We start from the raw sequence: 20,947 nt of genomic DNA on the forward strand, positions 1-20,947 counted from the left end.
GGGAGACCGGCCGGAAGTGGAGGTGAGGTCAAAGAGCGTCAGTTGTCGCGCTTCCGGTGACGTCAGTGGCGAGCGCCGAGAGGCAGCGCGAGAGGGAGCGGGAGGCCCGGGGCCGCCGCACACACACACACACACACAGAGATGGTAAATACCGTCACACAGTCTCTGCGCCGCGCGGACCGTGTAACACACACACACACAGAGCCACGATCTCATTCTGATGGATGGGGACCGGGGCTGCGGAGGGGCTGCGGGGCCTCCTGTTCCCCACAAACACTCGCCATCATGTTCCTTGCGGTTGGACTCGGCGCCTCATCACATCGTGGAGACGTCTCAAAGCGCTTCACAGCTTTTAGTGTAAAGCGAATTCACTGCAGTTTGTGGGTAAACACAGCTGCCGATGACGATGATAATAATAGTAATGATTTGGATGCAGTCTGTGTGACTGTATCGTCCTCAGTTGGTTATTAATATCATGAATCTTGTTCTCAATATCACTTTTGTTTCTGCTTTTAGGGAAAAGCAAAGAAGACTAGAAAATATGCCACGATGAAGCGGATGATTAGCCTACGAGACGGCAGAATGTAAGGTTATATAATTTATTGGGGAAGAACTAAATAACAAAGATTGCTTCTGGTAACTTTGCAAGTCAAAGTGATCCTCGCTGGAACTTGCCAGCAGTGCTTTCAGTAGCAGGCTATGCAGTGTTAGCTGTTAAACTCCAGGAGTTATTCTAATGTACATGTTGGGGTCCCCAAGCATTGACTCTTGCCAACCTCTGCTGCTATTCTCTGAAGTTAGGGAAACAGAGTGAGTCCTTCTGAGGAGAGAGTACACATTCCATTCCAGACACGGAAATTTCCATGTGTGGATTGCATTAGTGGAACTCTGTCTGGTTTGGATGCTATTAAACATGGTGATGAGTTTTCACATGTGTTCGTCGCGTGGTTGATCCCCCAAAAAATCATTGAGTTGGTCTCTACTTCCTTGCGTTTTGTTTCATTTCTTGTGAGATCTTCCCCTTCACGATAGGATGTTATTGTGTTGTTAATTGTAATTCTGTTGAAAACCAATTCAACTTGACATGGAAAGTTCTGTCGTCCTTGTGCAGTTGTTATGGAAAATTTAATGAGCATCAAATTTCTCAAGACTAAATGTTTGCCATACAGCACTTCCCAGTCTGGCTTAGCTCTTTAATGTAAGGTGCAATTCAGCAGATGCACCTCACAACATTCAAATGGGAGAGAAATTTAGAGGGTGAGCCCCATAGAAATGGTAGCACTTGTTTTCCTGACCAACCGGTGAAGAGTGAGCAGAGCTAAGGCACTTCTCCATTGCACGAGAACCAACAGCCTTCTGTGGCTGAACACTTGTTAACAGTTTAATAATCATGACTTTCAGCGAGGATAGAATTGAACACACAAGTCCCTAAAGAGTCTTGTTTTTTGTACAAGGTTCAAACTCCATTCTCATTCTTTCAGACAAGAAAAGGATCGGGCAAAAAAGGCAGAGAAGAAGAAAGAGGATCCCAGTGCTATCAAAGTAAAAGAAGTGTAAGTCCCTGAACTGGAATATAAAAATGTATTTCAAAATGCATCATGTTTTGGGAAGGTTTTTACTCACCTGATGAAACGGCCTATGATATCCTAAAACCTGAAATTTCTAGTCTGATTTAATGTTTTCTTCTCACTATTACAGGCCTAAGTATCCATCCTGTCTATTTTTCCAATATAACACGCAACTTGGTCCTCCCTACTACATCCTTGTCGATACCAACTTCATCAACTTCTCCATCAAAGCCAAACTAGACCTTGTGCAGTCAATGATGGACTGTTTGTATGCAAAGTGTAAGTGATAGTTACATGTTCATTCTCCATTCTTTCTCTTCTCTGTTGGGTCTCTTTTTGGTGGTAAGGTATTGCATTGTTACATTTTCTCGTTCATTCCCTTATCTCCTTGCTCCGTACACCAACTGCAGAGACCTCTGAAATAGCAATAGTCCTGCGGTGGATTCTTCCATGGGGAATAACTGGGCTTTTTCTTGGTTGCTTCTTGTAGCAATAGGCATTAGATACACTTTTACGGTGAAGGAGATGTGTGAAATAGGGGGTTGATACACAGGAGAGTCGGGGGTTGGTGGGGGGAGGATAGGGAATCGGAACTCAAAAACCCCACAATGGGGGAGCTGATTTGCTACCAGGAGGTAGTTGTTAATTTGTGCTCTAAATGCAAGTTAATTCAGTTCAGTCTTACGTTTAGTTACGTCCTCCCAATGTCTCTGACAAACTCGTCCAACAATATAACCAAAAGTACTCTTAAAACAACCCCGGCCCACCAAAACTCCAAAGGCTATTAATTGTAATGTCTTAGGAAGAGTTTTAGATTTGTTTTAAAAAAATATATTGTGCTGTTGTTGAAGTTTCTTGTTAAGGATGGGGAGGCATGAAATTCAACTCCAGAGATTGTAAGATGTGTCCTCTCCCCAGGTGTTCCCTGTATCACAGACTGTGTCATGGCAGAAATTGAGAAGCTGGGACAGAAGTACAGGGTCGCACTCAGGTAAAGGGAATAAGGACTGATTCCTACTGGGCTCAGGCCTATCTGTATGCTCTCTTTCTTCTGCCTCTTCTCCTAATCTATTAAATCATACTGGATCTTGTAAATACCAGACAGGTTGTTCAAGTGGTCATTGACCACGAGGGACATCATGTGTCTTGACTTCTTGCTCTGTGTCCATAGATGCACGTAAATAGAGCAGTTGTACACCTGTACCTTTAACTCAATGACTACATTTCTGATGTAGGTGTTTTCCAGTCATTAGCGCAGTCTCTGAAGGTTTCCAATGCAGAGGCTTGAGAATCTGCCAATCCCCATCAAAGATGAACTGTCTTAGAGGAATTGAACCTGTGGATAGATTCACATTCTGCTCCCAGACCTTTGTTCTTGTGGTTTTCCAGATGCTTTATTTACTTTTGCAGGATAGCGAAGGATCCACGGTTTGAGCGACTACCCTGCACTCACAAAGGCACGTATGCTGATGACTGTCTGGTGCAGAGAGTCATCCAGGTGAGAGAGAAACATTAAAGTGCACTCCTTGATTTGTATAAATTATTTATACATATATATATGTATAAATTATATATATTATGTGTGTATATATACATATTCTCCATCTTTGCATTTAATAAAGATCCTTATCACGTCATTGAGATTTCTCAAAACACTTCACCGAATGTATTGTAATGTGAATTGACTATTTTGTGGGCAAAATACAAGGATGATGATGATATACACTCATACAACTTAAATATCGCACTGCTTTTTAGTTTGTTCAGTTTGTGTTGCTAAAGGTGCAAACTCCTGCTAGGATCTGGTTTATCCAGTGCTGTAGGTGTTAGCAGGTCAGTTAACTTGGGTATTATAACCAACCCTGGTCCATACACATATGCACATTCCAAAAAGGTTTAGAAAGCGGCAACTTGAGCAAGATGCCCCAGTTGTGATCAGCTAACTCAGCACAGACCAAGGGCTAAACCTAGACACAGTATGACTATAATATAAAATATATGTTTACAGACGGGTTTGGTGCCCCAAGTTTTTTTATATAACCTTTGAAACTATCCCACAATCCCTTGCCTCCTTCAATGCACATCTCAAGATCTTCTTCTTCGACCATGCCTTCGGTCACCCTCCTATCCCTACGCTCCACCCCCTTATCTCAGCCCTCAGCTCAGGTCCAAATCCTTAACTGTCCAGCACCTTGGGACATCCTCCTGATGTGAAAGCTGCTATACAAATGTAATTTGTTGTTGTTTATATGAATTTTTCAAAACATTTAGACACATCCTTTTTCTAAGGAAGGACTTGTTTGAAAAAAAAGAAAAGGAAATAATGCTTCTTGTTTTTCCCATGGTAGCACAAATGCTATATTGTAGCTACAGTGGACAGAGATCTCAAGAGGAGGATTCGGAAGATTCCAGGAGTCCCTATTATGTACATCACAAACCACAGGTAAGATCATAAGATTGAGTAAATGTTGGATTGAGGGAGCTGGACTGAGCCTGCATACTCCCCACTATAAACTTTTTTATTCGCACCTGTCACTGAGCTGGGTGAAAAGAAACTGACCCAATCTCAGGACATATAAATTGTAAACTCGCTCTTTAGGGAAATGACGTGAAAGGCTTTGCAAATGTAATTTTGTATATACGTCTGCTGCCCAAATGTTGCCCCTTTTTTATGTAATATATATACACACCTCATTGACGCTGTGAGAGGAAGGGGAAACGTTGGCGTTTGAAAGGCCCATGTATATTGTATGCTTTAAGCACAGTTTAATGCTAATGGTTTGATAATCAGTCACTTCAATTTAACTTGTTTCTTTCCATTTCAGGTACAACATTGAACGGATGCCGGATGACTTTGGTGCCCCTAGATTTTAATGAGACAGCAGATTTTTATTCATGTCAGAGGACTATTATTGCATTTTAATCAAATAGGATGAAACTGCCCTCGATTGAACCTATATCCACTCAACTGCTTCTTAATTAAATTGTGGCACAAGAACATTGTATTGCTTCCAAAGGACTATTGTTTGGGACATCCTGACGCGAAAGGCGCTATACAAATATAATCTTGTTGTTGTTGTTTGCTATTAAATGGGGTTGTTCAATGGCAGGCAGTTGTGTGCTGTGAATTGGACCATCCTGCTTTCATTTCTTTCGTGCAGGCAGGATTATTATTATATTATATTCAAACCAAGCGCCAACTTATCTGTGTAGACACTATATAACCATCTGAATTCAACTCATGAAGATAAAGTGTGTTTTATGAATATTTTGTGAGCATCACATGTTGAGTAATGGAAGTTTTCCCAGATAGGTGTATAGGTGTAATTCGAGTGTGATACAAGTCCCTACACACAAACTAAGACAAATGTGCTGGTTGCAACTGACAACTAACAGTCCCACCAGCACAACGTGTAAAACATTCCATCCAGAATGTGGTTTTGTTTTTTCAAAAACTTTGTCCCATCTCCTACCTGAGGGAAGAACAGTTTTGCTGGGGAGAAAGCAACTGGCTCTTGTGTTGGAGATTGGTATCCTTGTGGCTGGATACCAACTAATGGCACTCTCGTGCAGTAGAAACACTCAGTGCTGGTTTTGGTTTGAATCCCAAACATGGTTGTAATTTAATTGAATATGAGAGCATTGGAGTGAGTGAAACTTTAAAGTTAAAGTCTGGTGATTGTCTTGTTTCTCCTCAACATTCTCCCCTTCCCTCCCGATTGTTTTCCTTTTAAATAAAATTGCAGACATTTTGAGACTGTATCCTCTGTCGTATGTAAGGATCAGGCACCTTAACATGTCTCAATCTGCTTCACAAGTAATTATTGTCAAGTATAGTGGCTATTTCTGTGGGCAAATGCAACAGATGGTTGTCAGGAAGATCCCACCAACAGCCATGAGGTGAATGGCCAGTTGGTTTGTAAAGATTGCATGCACATAACGCCTCACAGTTGAGTAATAATTTAACAGTCTTGCTCATAAGACCACAATAGTGGCTGATGTGGGAAATGGAAGTGTTGAAACATCTCAAAAGTGCTTCATGTAGTCGTTAACTTTGAAGTGCTATGACTGATGTGCAGGTAAACAACAGTGAATATACTGGCAATATCCCACAAAAGCAAGGAGCTGAATATTTTGGAAGAAATTACCCCCACAATCCCTAACCGCTGCCTTGGAGTCCTCTGAACTCCTCTCCCTCTGGCCTTCAACCCTCACTGACCCCTCTTCTGCTCTCACCCTCCTCCACAACACCCTCTCCTCCACACTCAACACTTGCCCCCATCACCTCCCGTACTGTCTCTTACTCTCGCTCCTCCCCCTGGTTCACCGCCCACCTCCGCTCACTGAAGAGCCAGGTGTTGGCCGCTGAACGTACCTGCCTCAAATCTGGCCTAACGGTCCACCAATAAATCTAGCTGGACCTCCTCAAAATCTACCGCTCCACTCTAGCCTCGGCCAAGTCGTCCTTCTACTCCAGGATAATCCTGGAGGCAAAGGACAACCCCGGGCTACTGTTTTCTACCACATCCCGACTCCTCCGTCCCCCCCACAACCCCGCGCAGGTCATCTCCTCCAACCTTCACTGCGAGGAGATGCTGGATTTCTTTGAATCCAAAATCAAAGGAATCCGCTCCGCGGTCACTGCCCCTCCAACATCCCCCCACCCCCTCCCTCCCACACTCCGACTCCTACCCATCCTTCCCTACACACCTTCGAACCTGTTTCCCCACCATCTGTCACCAAACTCATCCTGTCCCTGAAACCCACCACCTGCTCCCTTGACCCCATCCCCACTCCCAGCTCCACCTCCTTGCCCCACTTCTCACAGACATCATCAACCTGTCCCTCTCCTTTGGCTCTGTTCCCATTCCCCTAAAAACTGCCACCATCACTCCCACCTTGGAAAAACCCTCCCTTGATGCGTCGCAGCTATCAAGCTACCGGCCCATCTCCAACCTCCCCTTCCTGTCCAAGGTCCTTGAAAGAGTTGTCGCCTCCCAGCTGCGCTCTTTCCTCTCCACCCATTCATTATTCGAACCCCTTCAGTCGGGTTTCCGTGCTGCCCATAGCACAGAAACTGCCCTGGTCAAGGTCACCAATGACATCCTGACCATCTGCGACCAGGGCTCCCTCTGCCTCCTCGTCCTCCTCAACCTATCGGCCACATTCGATACGGTCGACCACGCTATCCTACTCCACCACTTGTCCTCCCACCTCAACCTTCAAGGCCCTGTCCTTGAGTGGTTTAGGTTGTACCTCTCTCACCGTCTTCACTTTGTCTCCGTTTACGGCTTTTCCTCCACCCCCCGCACTGTCTCGTGCGGTGTCCCTCAGGGCTCTGTCCTCGGTCCCCTCCTCTTCACCCTCTATATGCTCCCCCTTGGTGACATCATCTGCAGACATGGGGTTAACTTCCACATGTATGCGGATGACACCCAACTCTACCTTTCCTCCTCTACCCTCAACTCCACGACCACCGATGTCCTGACAGCTGCCTGTCTGACATCGAGTCCTGGACGAGAGACAACTTTCTTCAGCCTAACGTGCGCAAAACTGAGGCCCTCCTGATTGGCTCACGTCAGCGCCTCCGCACCTCAGGTGCTATCAGCATCAAAGGCCGCACTCTCCACCTCTCAAAGCCATCAGGAACCTTGGGGTTCTGTTCGACCCTGAGCTGTCCTTTCTTCCTCATATCTGCGCCACAACTGGCACCGCCTTCCATCACCTCCGGAACATCGCCAGACTACGGCACTACCTCACCTCTCACGCGGCTGAAACTCTGGTCCACGCCTTTATCACCTCAAGGCTGGACTATGGAACTCTCTCCTCGCCGGCCTTCCCGGCCCTCCCTCCACACTGCAGGTCATTCAGAACTCTGCAGCTCGTGTACTGTCCCGCACCAGGCTTCGGACCACATCACTCCCACCCTCGCTCGCCTCCACTGGCTCCCCATCCCCCAGAGGATCGAATTCAAGATCCTCATCCTCACCTACAAGGCCATTCACGGCCTTGCTCCCTCCTACCTCTCCGACCTACTATCCCCCTACCTACCTGCCCGTACCCTCCGTTCCTCTGGCTCCGGTCTGCTCCACATCCCCCGCCCCAACCGCCCTACCATCGGTGGCCTTCAGCCTCTCAGCCCTGAGGCTCTGGAACTCCATCCCCCAGTGCCTTCGCCGCTTCCTCCCTTTCCTCCTTCAAGGCCGGTCTCAAGACCTTTCTCTTCGACCGTGCCTTCAGCTCCCCTCTCGACTCTCTACCCCCTCCTCGCTCCCTCCCTTCCCTTGACCATTTCCCCCCAATGCTCGGGTCCTGACCCAACTGTCCAGCGCCTTGGTAGGTCCTCCCGACGTGAAAGGGCTCTATAAATGAAATCTTGTTGTTGAATAATTTGGGGAGGAAGTTGGGAGGATGGCTCAAAAGTGCTAAACTGAATACAATGAAAGGTAGTGACATTTGTAGGCAAATATGGCAGAGAATTTGCACGAACAGTGAATGAATCGTTTTAGCTGGAGGTTTAAGACACCAGGAGAAAATCCTTTCTGTTTGCAAATAGTTCTATGGGATCTTTAATGCCCATCTGAACAAATACAGATAGGGACTTGGTTTAAGGAATCATCTGAATGATGACATCCCTGACAATGTAGTATTGTACCTTCTGTACTTTATGACTTAGAACCAAGAAACAAGAATTGGGGGAACAAAAATGGAGCGAGCTGGGAAAACTCAGCAGGTCATGGAGAAAGGAAAGTGAGTCAACTTTTCGGGTCCACAACCCTTCGTCTGTTCTAACAAAGTTCTCTTTTGTTATTGTTTCGGATTTCCAGCATCTGCAGTATTTTGTGTTTTGGACAAGAATTGGGATTGTTGGCCAGAATAGCTTATCTTGTACTGGAAGTGCCAACAGTAAGCTTTGAAATACTATCTCTGCTCAAGTCTGAAGACTTAATAGAGTGTAAACTTGGGGGTGGGTGGAGAGAGAGAGAGAGAGAGAAGACAACCACCACCATATTGAAGGCGTTTTGGGACCAAGATTGCCAGATATTAGTGTGGAGTCCTGTAGCTCAGTGGTTAGAGCACTCGCTTTGCAAGTGAGAGACCTGAGTTCAATTCCAGGCAGAGGGCGAAACCTTGGGCAAGTTTCCTTACTCCACACAGAGCCTAATAATAATCCCTCCAAAACCAAAAACAATAATAAATTGGTCATTTTCAATCCACGACTGTTTGTGGGACATTGCTGTGCGCAATTGGCTGCCGCGTTCGCCCACAAATATACAGTCAATTCACTTTACAGTATATTCTGTGAAGCGCTTTGGGACGTCCTCTCGACGTGAAAAACGCTATATCAAATGCAAGGATTATTATTATTATAGGTTTGTAGCCCAAAGTCAACCAAATACTCGCCCCAATAGTAGCCCAATATTATCCTATGAGTAGCAGAGTGGCCAATTTAGGTCAGTGCTTTTGAAATTGTGTAAGAAAAGGTTTTCCAGGGGGAGGAAGGAGCGTTTTGCAGGTTTCAAAAATAAAAATGAGGCAACACCCCCACCGCAGCCTCTATCACACACAGCGCAACAAAAACCCGCCCAATCGGGCGTGAACCCGCCCAAACCGCCCACATTGCTTTGGGTCAACCAAACAATTGCGTCTCCACGCCGCGTGCGTGCGTGCGTGCGTGCGTGCGGTGCGTGCGTAACTCGAGCCCGCTGCGTGATCACGTCACGTCGCGCCGCGCAGCGCCCGTTGTTTGAGTCTCGGTTCATGTAATGGCGCCGGGCAGCGAGGGCCGAGGGACAGAGACGGCTTGAAAACACTCACAGGAGCCGCTCCGGTCGCATCTCGACAGGACGTTCCGTCAGGAATATCCATCGCATCCGCCACAGCGAACGTTGGTCGAGGATTTCGGCGGTTTGAAAGGGATTTTTAAATCTTCGGTGGATGTACCCGTCCTGGGGCCGCTATGGTGGGGGAGGGGCGCACTACCCCTATTATGGCGGAGGAGGGGTGGGCGCTCACCCGCCGCTCCCCCCTGGGCCCCGAGTCCCAGCCCCGGCTGTCGCCGCCGTCGCCGCCACCCCGAGCCCAGCCGTCGCCCCGCCACCGACCCCCGGCGCCGGCCTCGCGGCCTCCAACTTCCAGACGCTGAGGCAGCAGCACCTGCAGCAGATGCAGCAGCTCCAACAGATGCACCAGCAGCAGATGCAGTCGGTGCTGCAACACCCAGCACACCAGCCCCCGCCGCCTCTGCCACCGCCTCCACCGCCAGCGGCTCTGCAGCTCCAGCCCCCGCCGCCTCAGGGCAGCTGGGAGAGCAGCGGCCCCCCGCAGCCCGGCCAGGCCACTCACAACAACACTCAGCAACACCCTGACTTCCCGCTGCCTTTACAGGTGAGAAACAGAAAGGGGGGAAAGCAACTTCCCATCACACTATCCTCCCTGTGCTATCATCATCATCATCATCATAATCCTTGCATTTGATATAGCGCCTCATCACGTCTTCGAGACGTCTCCGAGCGCTTCGCGGAATATACGAGGATGGCGGTGATGTGAAGTTATACAGTTTAAACATCGCACTGCTTTTAGTTCATTCGGTTTTGCTGCTAACGCCTGCCAGGGTCTGGTTCATCCAGGACTGTGCCCCAGTGGCCATGATTTATACATGTGCCGAGGTCACCAGCGTATGTAAAGTAAAGCACGTAGAAAGATGGATTTTCCGATAGCTTTTTTTTTAAAAAAAGATGTCAATCTGCACATTTTTGCATTCGTGTTTTTATGGTTTGCAAATTGGGTAACCGTGCAGTGGAGATGAGGATTGTTATATATAGATGAGTGGTGTAGAATTGAAAGGCAGCTTTTACTTTCAAAAGCAAATCAGATGGATTTTGTTCAGGAAATAATATCTTGGGATACAGTAAATAGTTTGGGACATGACATGTGTATGCGACTATCAGGATTGTGGAAGGCGAACTGGATTCAATTCTTTTAGCAATTCTTATGACCTTGGTCCATTTCCCTCCTTCACTCTACCCCAATGACTGGGTTGTCACAGTCGTGTCCAGATCATTTTTGGTCACCATTAACTAAAATCCAATGACTTAATTCGTAGAGACTGTAAGTACATAACTCCCTTGCTGGAAGGTTGGATCCAAAAGTTGCATTTGGTAACAACAAAGTACATTTGTACAGCTCCTTTCATATCGGGAGGACCTCCCAAAGCCCTGGTAAAGTCGATAGGGATTTTAGCGGCTTAGTTGAAGTAGAAGGAGCATCTTCCAGAGACTGCCTGGAATAAAATGAAGTGGACAAATTCGCATATTAATTTTAATTTTTTCCTTCCATATTTGACTTTTCATGGTTTGACTGTAGTTTTGCTTGGCTAAGAGGCCTGGCAATTCTGTACAAGCAGTCACCTGGTGATTTTTTTTAACAAGGCCTCAAGTAACTGGACTCCAACTTTTGCTAATTTCTATCGTTGTTTCTCTACTTTTTGTGTCTTTTCTTTATTCAGTGCCTCTCAATCGTGGCTTTGCCCGTCCAGGGTCAGGAACTCCATGTGTGTGAATCTATTGGGGTGTAATGCCACCTGGATGTATATTTACTCAAGAATTTGGCAAATTGTTGAATTAATTCTTTTGAAGTCTTCTGTAGTTTTGAAAGAAAACTAATTGGAAGAAGTGAACATTATGCATGGCATTAAAGGTGAATAATGCCCTAGTGAGAACTCCAGTCCAGTGTGTATCTCCCATCCGAATATTTAAAAAAAAATTCTAAGTTGGGAGTTATCCCTGTTCACACTAGACAGATATTTGGTTAAACGAGCGTCTAAAACAGGGAAGTGGAGTTCTGTAGCGGTTAGAGCACTCGCTTTGCAAGTGAGACACCTGGGTTCAATTCCCGGCAGAGGGCGAAACCTTGGGCAGTTTCCTTACTCCACACAGAGCCTAATAATAATCCCTCCAAAACCAAAAACAATAATAAATAGGTCATTTTTCAATCTACGACTGTTTGTGGGACATTGCTGTGCGCAATTGGCTGCCGTGTTCGCCCACAAATATACAGTCAATTCACTTTACAGTATATTCTGTGAAGCGCTTTGGGACGTCCTCCCGACGTGAAAAGCGCTATATCAAATGCAAGGATTATTATTATTATTATAAGTGGGAGCACCTGTTTTGTCCAGTAACAACAACATCAACAACTTGCACTTATATAGCGCCCTCCACACAGGGTAGCGCCTCAGAGCGCTTAACAGTGGCTTCAGGATTAGGGAATGATTCCCATTCAGAAACAGATTTCATGCTGTGTCGATGCAGTAGCTTGCTGTCCATGTTGATTGATGGCTGACAGGAGAATCATAGCTTCTGTGTTGGATATGTGTGGAGTCCTGTAGCTCAGTGGTCAGAGCACTCGCTTTGGAAGTGAGAGACCTGAGTTCAATTCCCGGCAGAGGGCGAAACCTTGGGCAAGTTTCCTTACTCCACACAGAGCCTAATAATAATCCCTCCAAAACCAAAAACAATAATAAATTGGTCATTTTCAATCTACGACTGTTTGTGGGACATTGCTTTGGGCCTTTTGCCTGCCGCGTTCGCCCACAAATATACAGTCAATTCACTTTACAGTATATTCTGTGAAGCGCTTTGGGACGTCCTCCCGACATGAAAAGCGCTATATCAAATGAGGATTATTATTATTATTATCCTTGAGATTGATTATGGAATAAGAAGATATTGATCAGTTTGTAAGTTTTGTCCTGAAGGGATATGCAGCAAACACTGAATGCAGTATCAATGTGCTGTTGAAGTTAATGGAACCTACATTCAGAATTAGTTTACAAAGTGAGCTCTCTTGTACGAATACTTCTTTAGTGGTATATGTTCAGAATAATAGATTTGGCGAAAAATGTTCTCTGTTGTAAATCAATGAGCATTTTATGTACAGTAGGTGATTGACTTTGACATTTACCTCTCAAATATGTATAGCTGTAATATCACTAATAACAATACTGTCACCTAGGGAGGCATCAGGTAGGGTAGAATATCTAATATTAGATGTCTCTTACTCTGTCCTCGTTAGTTCTCCTTTGTAACTGGAAATTTGAATGCATTGCAGACAACATTAACTCTTAATCAAACCTTGTTGAACCAAACAAAACACAAAATGCTGCAGATGCTGGAAATCTGAAAGAAAAACAGAAGTCGCTGGGAACACTCAGCAGGTCAGGCAGCACCTGGGAGAAGGGAAAGTGAGTCAACGTTTTGGGTCCACTGGACTGGAGTTCTGACGAAGGGTCATGAGCTTGAAACGTTGACTCATTTTCCTTTCTCCATAGGTGCTGCCTGACCTGCTGAGTGTTCCCAGCGACTCTTGTTGAACTAAATATTGAATGCACATCTTTCAAATTTCAGATGCCTTTGCTAATTAAGTGAACACAATTAGAAAACTTCGTTTTTATAGAACTTTACAGTAATTGTTGTCAAGTATAACAACTTTTTTGATACTTATTACTATTGTGCACAAACAGCCAGGTGAATGATCAATTAATCTAGATAATTGTTGGCCTGGACCTAGGGTGATAACCTCTTCTCTTTCAAAAATTGAATTATAATCTGCACCTAAGAACAGAAAACCATTAACCTTTTATTCAATGGCATCTCTTGTATTGTTATCAATATACAGGCACCCAGTAATATTTTGCATCATGGGAATAATAATAATAAAGTGAAATTGTTACCAAATTGTGTCCTTGACATCGAATTAGCTAATAAGAATTAACATTTTATATGCATTTTTCTCTGATCGCTTACGCTACAGAGTTTCTGATCTCAGTAAAATCTTTACAGAAAAATGCTAAGCAGATGTGAAGTGCTTCTCCACAAGTAGAGGGGAAACATGGCGTATAGTCATCTCTTGTCAGTTATTGCGCACTTTCAAGCAATTGATTTGTAACTATTACCAAAAGCGTGGGCTGAAATCCCCCACATTTCACCAAGAGTTTGTGTATGATCTGGGAAGTTGAGTCCCTTTCTTAAAAAGAAACACAATTCTGACAAATGTCAATTTTATATCAAATCAGAAGCTGCTTTTGATATCTTCAAGTGATGGCAAGAAAGTAAAAGCTCAAAGGAGCATCTGTAGCCACGGCAACTCTTCACTCAATTGTTCTGCATTAGGTTCCAATGTAAGAGATGCTTCTCCAAAATGGTTTTCTTCCCGATGTTCTTGCTATTTCTTCTATCCTTTCTTGTGCTGAGATGTAGTTCCATAGTTGTAAGTGTGAAAATGGAATTAATATAAAGGGCAACTTCAAAATCAAGAGATATCAGTGGGAAAACAGAGTAGCCTTCTTTTGTGTGGTACATTTCCATGTTTCCTTCTGCCCATCAATTTAATGTTATTCATTAGTTTTCCAATATTATTGATTCACTCAGCTGTTTCTTCCAGAGTAAGATGTAAATAGTCTGTACAGTTGAACGTGTCTTGCTTGCACCCTACAGATTTTAGAGGATATTTGTAAATGGTTCTTTTGGTTTTTGATGTCTTTGGAAGCCCTTGATGTAGCCTGTAACTCAATCCCAAACTTGCACTTGAGGTGCTAAGATTAAAGTTTGGAGAAACAGTGGGCCGAAGCATTGTGACTGGTTATTTTATTTTATATAGGAATCTGCCTTCTCAAACTCTTTTGAATCAGCAATTGTCAACAACGTTTGAGGCATAAACCTTTTTTTCTGTATTTTTACAAGTTGTCTGAACTCTACTGCACACATGCTCTCTGGTCCTAAATCCAGTGAACGTAAGATTCTGCTCATTCTTTTGTTTGTACCCTGTGACAAGATTTGTTCTATTCATGCTATGGAAATTTTCCCTCGCTGGATAAACACAAGGATTCTCCTGGAGCAGGAGATTTTCCACTGGGGAATGTGGGTGGGAGTGAGGTTCAGTCAAAGGCATACTGGGTGAGTTGAAGGAGGAATTTCAGAGGCGTAGAATGGGAAAGGAATTGTAGACATTGAGTTTGGGGTAATTGCATGGCCAGTCAAGCCAATCTTTATTTTTTTTAAATTATCACTGAATATACGATCATTTAGGTTACAAATTCATATTCTTGTGATGGAATTCTCCATGTGTTTTTCTCAGACTTCTGTACAGTGTGCATATGTGTTGATAATACAGTGTGTGTGTATTACTTAAAATATATTCAGGAGAAGACTAGTCATATGGGGAAAGATTCAAAGTCTCAAGACAATTAGGGTCATCTGTTTTCCATTTCTGATAATCAAATCTAGATTATCATTGTAGATTTTGCAGTCATTTCACATAGGCTGTCTTGGCTGATATTCTGTAGCATACCTGCCACCAGCAAAGCCCATCTCTTCCAACATATTATACAAATAATGTATACCTTTCTGGGAGCTATGAAGCAATAATCAAATGTTAGGGACCCAATCATGGATTCTACTTGTGATTTGTGATTACTGTACAAATTCAAGATCCTCATCCTCACCTACAAGGCCATTCACGGCCTCGCTCCTTCCTACCTCTCCGACCTACTATCCCCCTACTGCCCTTTCGTAACCTCCGTTCCTCTGGAATGGAGGGTCTGCTCCACATCCCCCGCCCTAACCGCCCTACCATCGGTGGCCGGGCTTTCAGCCTCTCAGCCCCGAGGCTCTGGAACTCCATCCCCCAGCACCTTCGCGCCTCCTCCCTTTCCTCCTTCAAGGCCGGTATCAAGAACTTTCTCTTCAACCGTGCCTTCAGCTCCCCTCTCGACTCTCTACCCCCTCCTCGCTCCCTCCCTCCCTTCCCTCCCCTCACCCTGACCATTTCCCCCCTGCTCGGGTCCCGACCCAACTGTCCAGCGCCTTGGGACATCCTCCCGACGTGAAAGGCGCTCTATAAATGAAATGTTGTTGTTGTTGGAGTCCTGTAGCTCAGTGGTTAGAGCACTCGCTTTGCAAGTGAGACACCTGAGTTCAATTCCAGGCAGAGGGCGAAACCTTGGGCAAGTTTCCTTACTCCACACAGAGCCTAATAATAATCCCTCCAAAACCAAAAACAATAATAAATTAGTCATTTTCAACCTACGACTGTTTGTGGGACATTGCTGTGCGCAATTGGCTGCCGCGTTCGCCCACAAATATACAGTCAATTCACTTTACAGTGTGTTCTGTGAAGCGCTTTGGGACGTCCTCCCGACGTGAAAAGCGCTATATCAAATGCAAGGATTATTATTATTATTGTTGTTGTTGTACAGTTGAATTCCTGGATTACTTTCTTAAAAATCAATTTTATACAGCACTAGCTAACATAATAATAATCCTTCCATCTGATATAGCACCTTACATACACAATATTAAATTGGTAAAGCATTGCTGTAAACCTTGTAGTGTAATGCTGCACAGTGCATCGCATTGACATATGTCTTAGGGATCTGTGTGATTTCTTGCAACAGCCAAGCAAGTTCTGGCATTACATGGCTGTTGCAAGAACAGCCATGGTATGTTATACATAACATATATACTTTTCAAAAAGTAGTCACATTAAGGTTTAAATCAATTTCTGTGATTAACAATTAGTGCAATGCAAACCCTTCTGTTGGTTTATAGAAATATGTAATATATGCATTTTAGTTACTGGGATTGTTATCCACAAATGAAATAATTGATGTACAATTGTTTTTGCCTCTTTATTCATTGGCAAACTACATTTTTCAGAGCTGTGCCAATAAAATAACCTATTGTGTTGACATTTGAATTTCCCATATATTTCAGCCAGCAACAGGGAACACTATGACATCACCTGGTGACAAAAAGGTTCCTAATGATCTCTCCAAAACAATAAATGGTTCCTATCAGGTAAGTGAAAAACATTGAGTTAGAAAAGTATGTTTGTTTTGTGGATGAAATAGTAGTGGGAGAGTGCTAGGAGCTGGACGTGGAAGTACTATTGTGTACTCCCACATCCATATTTTCCACAACAAGGTACTTCAATCTCCTCCGAGCATCTGCAAAATGGCTCCCCTACCAAATTATTGAAAACTAAGTTTCAATTGTTTCTTAAATGATTAATTCCTAGCAACCTCCTTGCCAAAACCATTGAGCATCCTAAGAGTTCAGGACAAGTTTATCTGCACAGAAACAAGGTATATCGAAAAGTATTGTGTAATACTGTATTTGTATGCAAGTAAGATATCACCAAAGTAACACTTCCAGGTTTAACCATGTGCTCCAAGCTTTGAACAGTTAAAGAGTTGCAGTGACAGAAAATACCAAATCGAGCTAAAACCTTTTTGTTAAATCCGAGTCCACTCTTCTCCCTGTGGTTTATCAAACACTGCCAGGGGTGTACGGCCCGAGCTCTGAATTACAAAATTAATGTCAATGTCTTTGCATTCTCTGGCAGCAACAACAGCAGTTTTGGTATCAACAGCATCTACAAATCTTACAAAAGCATGGAAGCAAGCAGTTTGGAGCCCATCAGGAAATTAGCCAGAGTTTAGAAACAAACCAGATCAGTGACTCTCTGCTGCACAAACAGGGAGAAGCCAAGGCCTTGTACACTTCTCAGCCACCTTTGCCCCCAGCTGCAGCACATGAGGGCCCCAGAACAGAACCTCCACCCCCACCACCTAAAGATGATTTACCCCCACCTCCGCCTCCTGAAGAATCAAAGGTAGGAGACATTTAGACTTTGGTGTAAATCTGTATCTTGGGCTACGGAAAGGGAGTAGTGGCATTAAAATTACTAAAATTGAGTTGGTGATTTTCAAAATTTTAGTTTCTACTAATTAGAAGGGAGAAGTAATGAGAAAAGGGCTTCAATATTCGGGTATCATAGAATTGTGAACATATTGGCAGTTAGAGCAAAAAGACATTCAGTACCTGAAGGGATAAATAGCCTGGAGTTTCCTTTGACCTTTTGGTTGTCACAAGGACACAATGTGCTAAGTGTATTCAGTGTGACCTCTTAAAACTATGAGCTATTTCAAAATGTTCACTCATTCTTGCAACCATATATTTGGCTCAATTAACAGCCTTCACGTTTTCAGATCAGAAAGATGTGGGTCCAAGCTCCATGTTGGGACTTTGAGCTCACAGTTTAGGCCAAGGGGTTCAGAAAGTTCCAGGCTCAAAGCCCCCACGACATTAAGTATCCTGACTGAGAACCCCCACACAATAAATCCATGGATATTGAGACCTTAGTTTAGTTGCAAACAACATTTTAAAGTAATTAAAGAATTACCTAATTCTTTAAAGAGAATAAATAAAAAGTAATGCTTACAGTGTTAATGTAGAATCACACAGAACTCTGGATTCTGTTTGCCTAAAGCAGTAAAACTCTCACCTCACCTGCCATTGGCATCGCCTGACCCGATTGCTCAGATTTCATCAAGTAATGGGCAGCTCCTCGAGCTGTTGGATTGCGATTGGTGCACAGGGAACAGGGCTCTGTATGATCGAGGTGACATTGTTTGGATGGTGCCATACCAAGACCCTGTCTGCCTGTTCAGATGAATGCTAAAGATTCCATGATACCGAAGGAAGTTGTTTCCAGGAGTTCTGACCGACAATTCTCCAGATAAAATGGTTTATCAATTTCATAGCTTTGATGTGTGCAAATGAGCTGCCTTGTTTGCTTACAAATACAGTCACTGCACAAGATGGCAATTACCTGTAAAGTGCTTTGAGACATTTTGACATTAATAGACACTGTATCAGATGTAAAGATTGCTATTCTAATTAAGTTTTTCTTTTTCTGCACTTTCTGGTTTGTTTACCGTTTAAGTTTGTATATTTTGTTTGTGTTAAGAATGGAAGACAATGAAACTCATTATGCTTTTATTTGTAAAACTCTTTGTAACCTACTTTCATTAAGTGATTAATTAGGTCTTAACATTCTTGTCAGTCTTCCATTGTATGACGTTAGCTGTCTCTGAATGCTAATCAAATTGAATTTGGTATTATAAAGAACTTTAAGGATGGTTTCTAGATGTTGCATTTCTAAGCCTTTCCTTGTTATTCGCCAGCAATTAAGGCGACACAGTTCTATTTTCTGGTGAAGCTGTACACCAGAGGACAGCTTTTGATTTGTTGGAGGTTTGCCTCTGTGGTACTCCTTTTTCAGTGTGAGATAATTGAAATGGAATTTCTGGTGCAAGATGCAGCACTCAAATTCAGGACTGAATAACATTTTATTATCTCCAAGTATTTCTTTCCAACCTTAAATTGAATTATAGTTTGAAGAGAGCTTAAATTCCGAGTTTAGTTTGGATATCCTTAAGCATGGTGATAGGTTTCCCCGTGTGTCAATCCGGCTAACCCCCAAAAATTGCTATTTACATGATGAGGCACAGAATGATTGCTGGTTAGCAAAACAATGCATATTGAATAAACTGTGTTTGACATCACATACCAAAGCTGTTGGGAATCTGTTTGAATGTATACAATTGAGTTATTTCTGGGACAGGTCAGAAGTTGCTTTTTTACCTGTCACCAGCTCCCTGTTCATGTAAATGGTGGGTATAAGAAAGATGAGATGGTTCAGGTGAATTATAAAAATCAGGAGGATATTCCTTGGACTGTTTGTTTGTCACCTGAACCCCAAGGTTGCATTGCTGACTTAAATTCTATGCTATTTGTCTACTTTTATAAAATATTACATGATTGGTTCTTGTTGGTGGTATATTCCATTGCTGTTTTGATTCTTGGCAACATTTGGAAAATTTTAATCGCTACAATACCTTGAAGAATACTTCTGCCATAGGATATCAAAATATGGTTGTTCATTTTTGGTAGTGCATTTAAGAGGAATTAATCTTTCTCTGTAGTAGAGAATATTCAATTTAATGAGTGACCCAGAAATTGTTGAATATGAGAGATAATTTTCTAGAAGAAATAAAAGGGTTTGATTTTTGTTAATTATTGAACCTAACCTTTTGAAGCAAGAAACGGTTGAGCCATGTATTGAGTGTGTAATGCGGGACGAAGCCCATGCTTTCTTATAAACTCAACAATGTTGTTGTGCATTAGAAAGGGGGCTTGAATACAAAACCACAAGGTCCCACACAGGGCTTGTATTTATCTTACAATTTACTTAAAAACATATTTATTTTATTTTAAGTAAAACTCACTCTGGTATCTCCTTCAGTCAGAGCTGCGCAGTCTGAATGACTGTAAAGCACTTTAAGATGCTCTCTTTCAAGGAAGGTGTTATATATGTGCATTGTTGCTTTTGTGGTCAAGGTAGCCGAGGGATAATGACAACTGAATAACTATTCAACAAAGGTGGAAACATAGGCAAAAGGATCATAATTATAACATGAATGCCAAAGCCATATTGGTAATCCTGGGTTATGCCGGCTGTTTCAAGAAGATTGATAATTACAATATACTGTATTAATGGCAGGTTTCATTGCTTTTTGAATAAAAGGGTAGTTGTAAGAGTAACAATCTTAAAGACCCACCCTCTTCCACACAGTGTTAAGTTGTTAATTCTGGTTATAGCCCGTGAAAGAAAGAAAAAAATATATTACCTGATAGAGCAATCTCAATTATTTTTCTTTGCAGCTGAAATTCAATGGGGGTGGAGGGAAACATCCTCTGTGTAGTATGTTGAAACCGCATGTTGTGCCTTTATAGTAGGTTAAGTTGTGATTCCTCCACATTAGGTACTGGACTCATCCTTGCCACCATTGAACATATAAAGGTTAATCAATTTGTTTGGTGATTCTAAAGCTGTAAGGAGTTCAAAGTATACTAAGAAACATAAAGGTACCTGGTGTCAGAGTAAGGGTTTGCGCTGTTAACAGGAGTTGCTTAGTTAACCCATTTATTTCAGAACCTCTGTAGTTATACTGTGAATATTTCAGCCTAGCATCCAACCTCCAGAGAACCCAGAGGAGGCAGAGAGACTGAAGCAGCTACAGGCTGCAGCAGCTCAATGGCAACAACATCGAATTGAGTATCAACACCAGAATATGATGCAACATCACAACCAACTTCAACAACTTCTGCAACAATATCAGCAGTTGATGCAGCAAATACAACACACACAGGTTAGTACTGTACCACAGTGGTCTGCTAGGAATGTTGTGATGCAGTTTGTGTTTGTTGACGTAAGCTTGGTTTTAAAAAAGAGCAATACTTTGACGCAGTACACTGTCTGGTTAGCTTTCCTGCTGCTTGGCCAGCTAGGACCACCTGACCCCTTAGGACTTTGGCTTGCAAGGTTAACAGGAGTTGAGTGGGAAGATTTCCTGCCCCTACTGACTGGTCTGCCCTTCCAAGTCCTGCCAATGAGCCAGGCTGGCTGCGCTGTCATCAACAATGCCCTGGAATACCGCCTGGATCGGGAACTGAACGACCGAGTCTGCCTCA

At 43.4% G+C, this 20,947-nt stretch overlaps 2 protein-coding genes across 2 annotated transcripts in view; both read left to right on the forward strand.

Moving 5' to 3' along the window:
- Positions 1–31: 31 nt before the first annotated feature.
- On the forward strand, positions 32–4,719 carry fcf1 (FCF1 rRNA-processing protein). Its single transcript, XM_007908518.2, has 8 exons — positions 32–144; positions 517–584; positions 1,482–1,553; positions 1,699–1,847; positions 2,487–2,559; positions 2,979–3,066; positions 3,917–4,011; positions 4,394–4,719. The coding sequence occupies exons 1-8, from the start codon at positions 142–144 to the stop codon at positions 4,440–4,442; spliced, it is 597 nt and encodes a 198-aa protein (XP_007906709.1). The 5' UTR covers positions 32–141; the 3' UTR covers positions 4,443–4,719.
- A 4,787-nt stretch (positions 4,720–9,506) lies between these two features.
- ylpm1 (YLP motif containing 1) overlaps positions 9,507–20,947 on the forward strand; it is a 40,852-nt gene continuing 29,411 nt past the window's right edge. Inside the window, 4 exon segments of the mRNA XM_007908540.2 lie at positions 9,507–9,956; positions 16,343–16,426; positions 16,974–17,243; positions 20,440–20,625. Coding sequence (XP_007906731.2) covers positions 9,507–9,956; positions 16,343–16,426; positions 16,974–17,243; positions 20,440–20,625 — 990 coding nt within the window.

The sequence above is a fragment of the Callorhinchus milii genome, unplaced genomic scaffold, assembly GCF_018977255.1.
Source record: "Callorhinchus milii isolate IMCB2004 unplaced genomic scaffold, IMCB_Cmil_1.0 Scaffold9, whole genome shotgun sequence".
Taxonomy (NCBI): domain Eukaryota; kingdom Metazoa; phylum Chordata; class Chondrichthyes; order Chimaeriformes; family Callorhinchidae; genus Callorhinchus; species Callorhinchus milii.

Bases quoted from the DNA above. Each gene is read 5' to 3' on its own strand.
- fcf1 (XM_007908518.2), top strand. The intron at 3,067-3,916 runs GTGAGAGAGAAA...TTCCCATGGTAG, and splicing joins TGGTGCAGAGAGTCATCCAG to CACAAATGCTATATTGTAGC. The intron at 4,012-4,393 runs GTAAGATCATAA...TTTCCATTTCAG, and splicing joins ATGTACATCACAAACCACAG to GTACAACATTGAACGGATGC.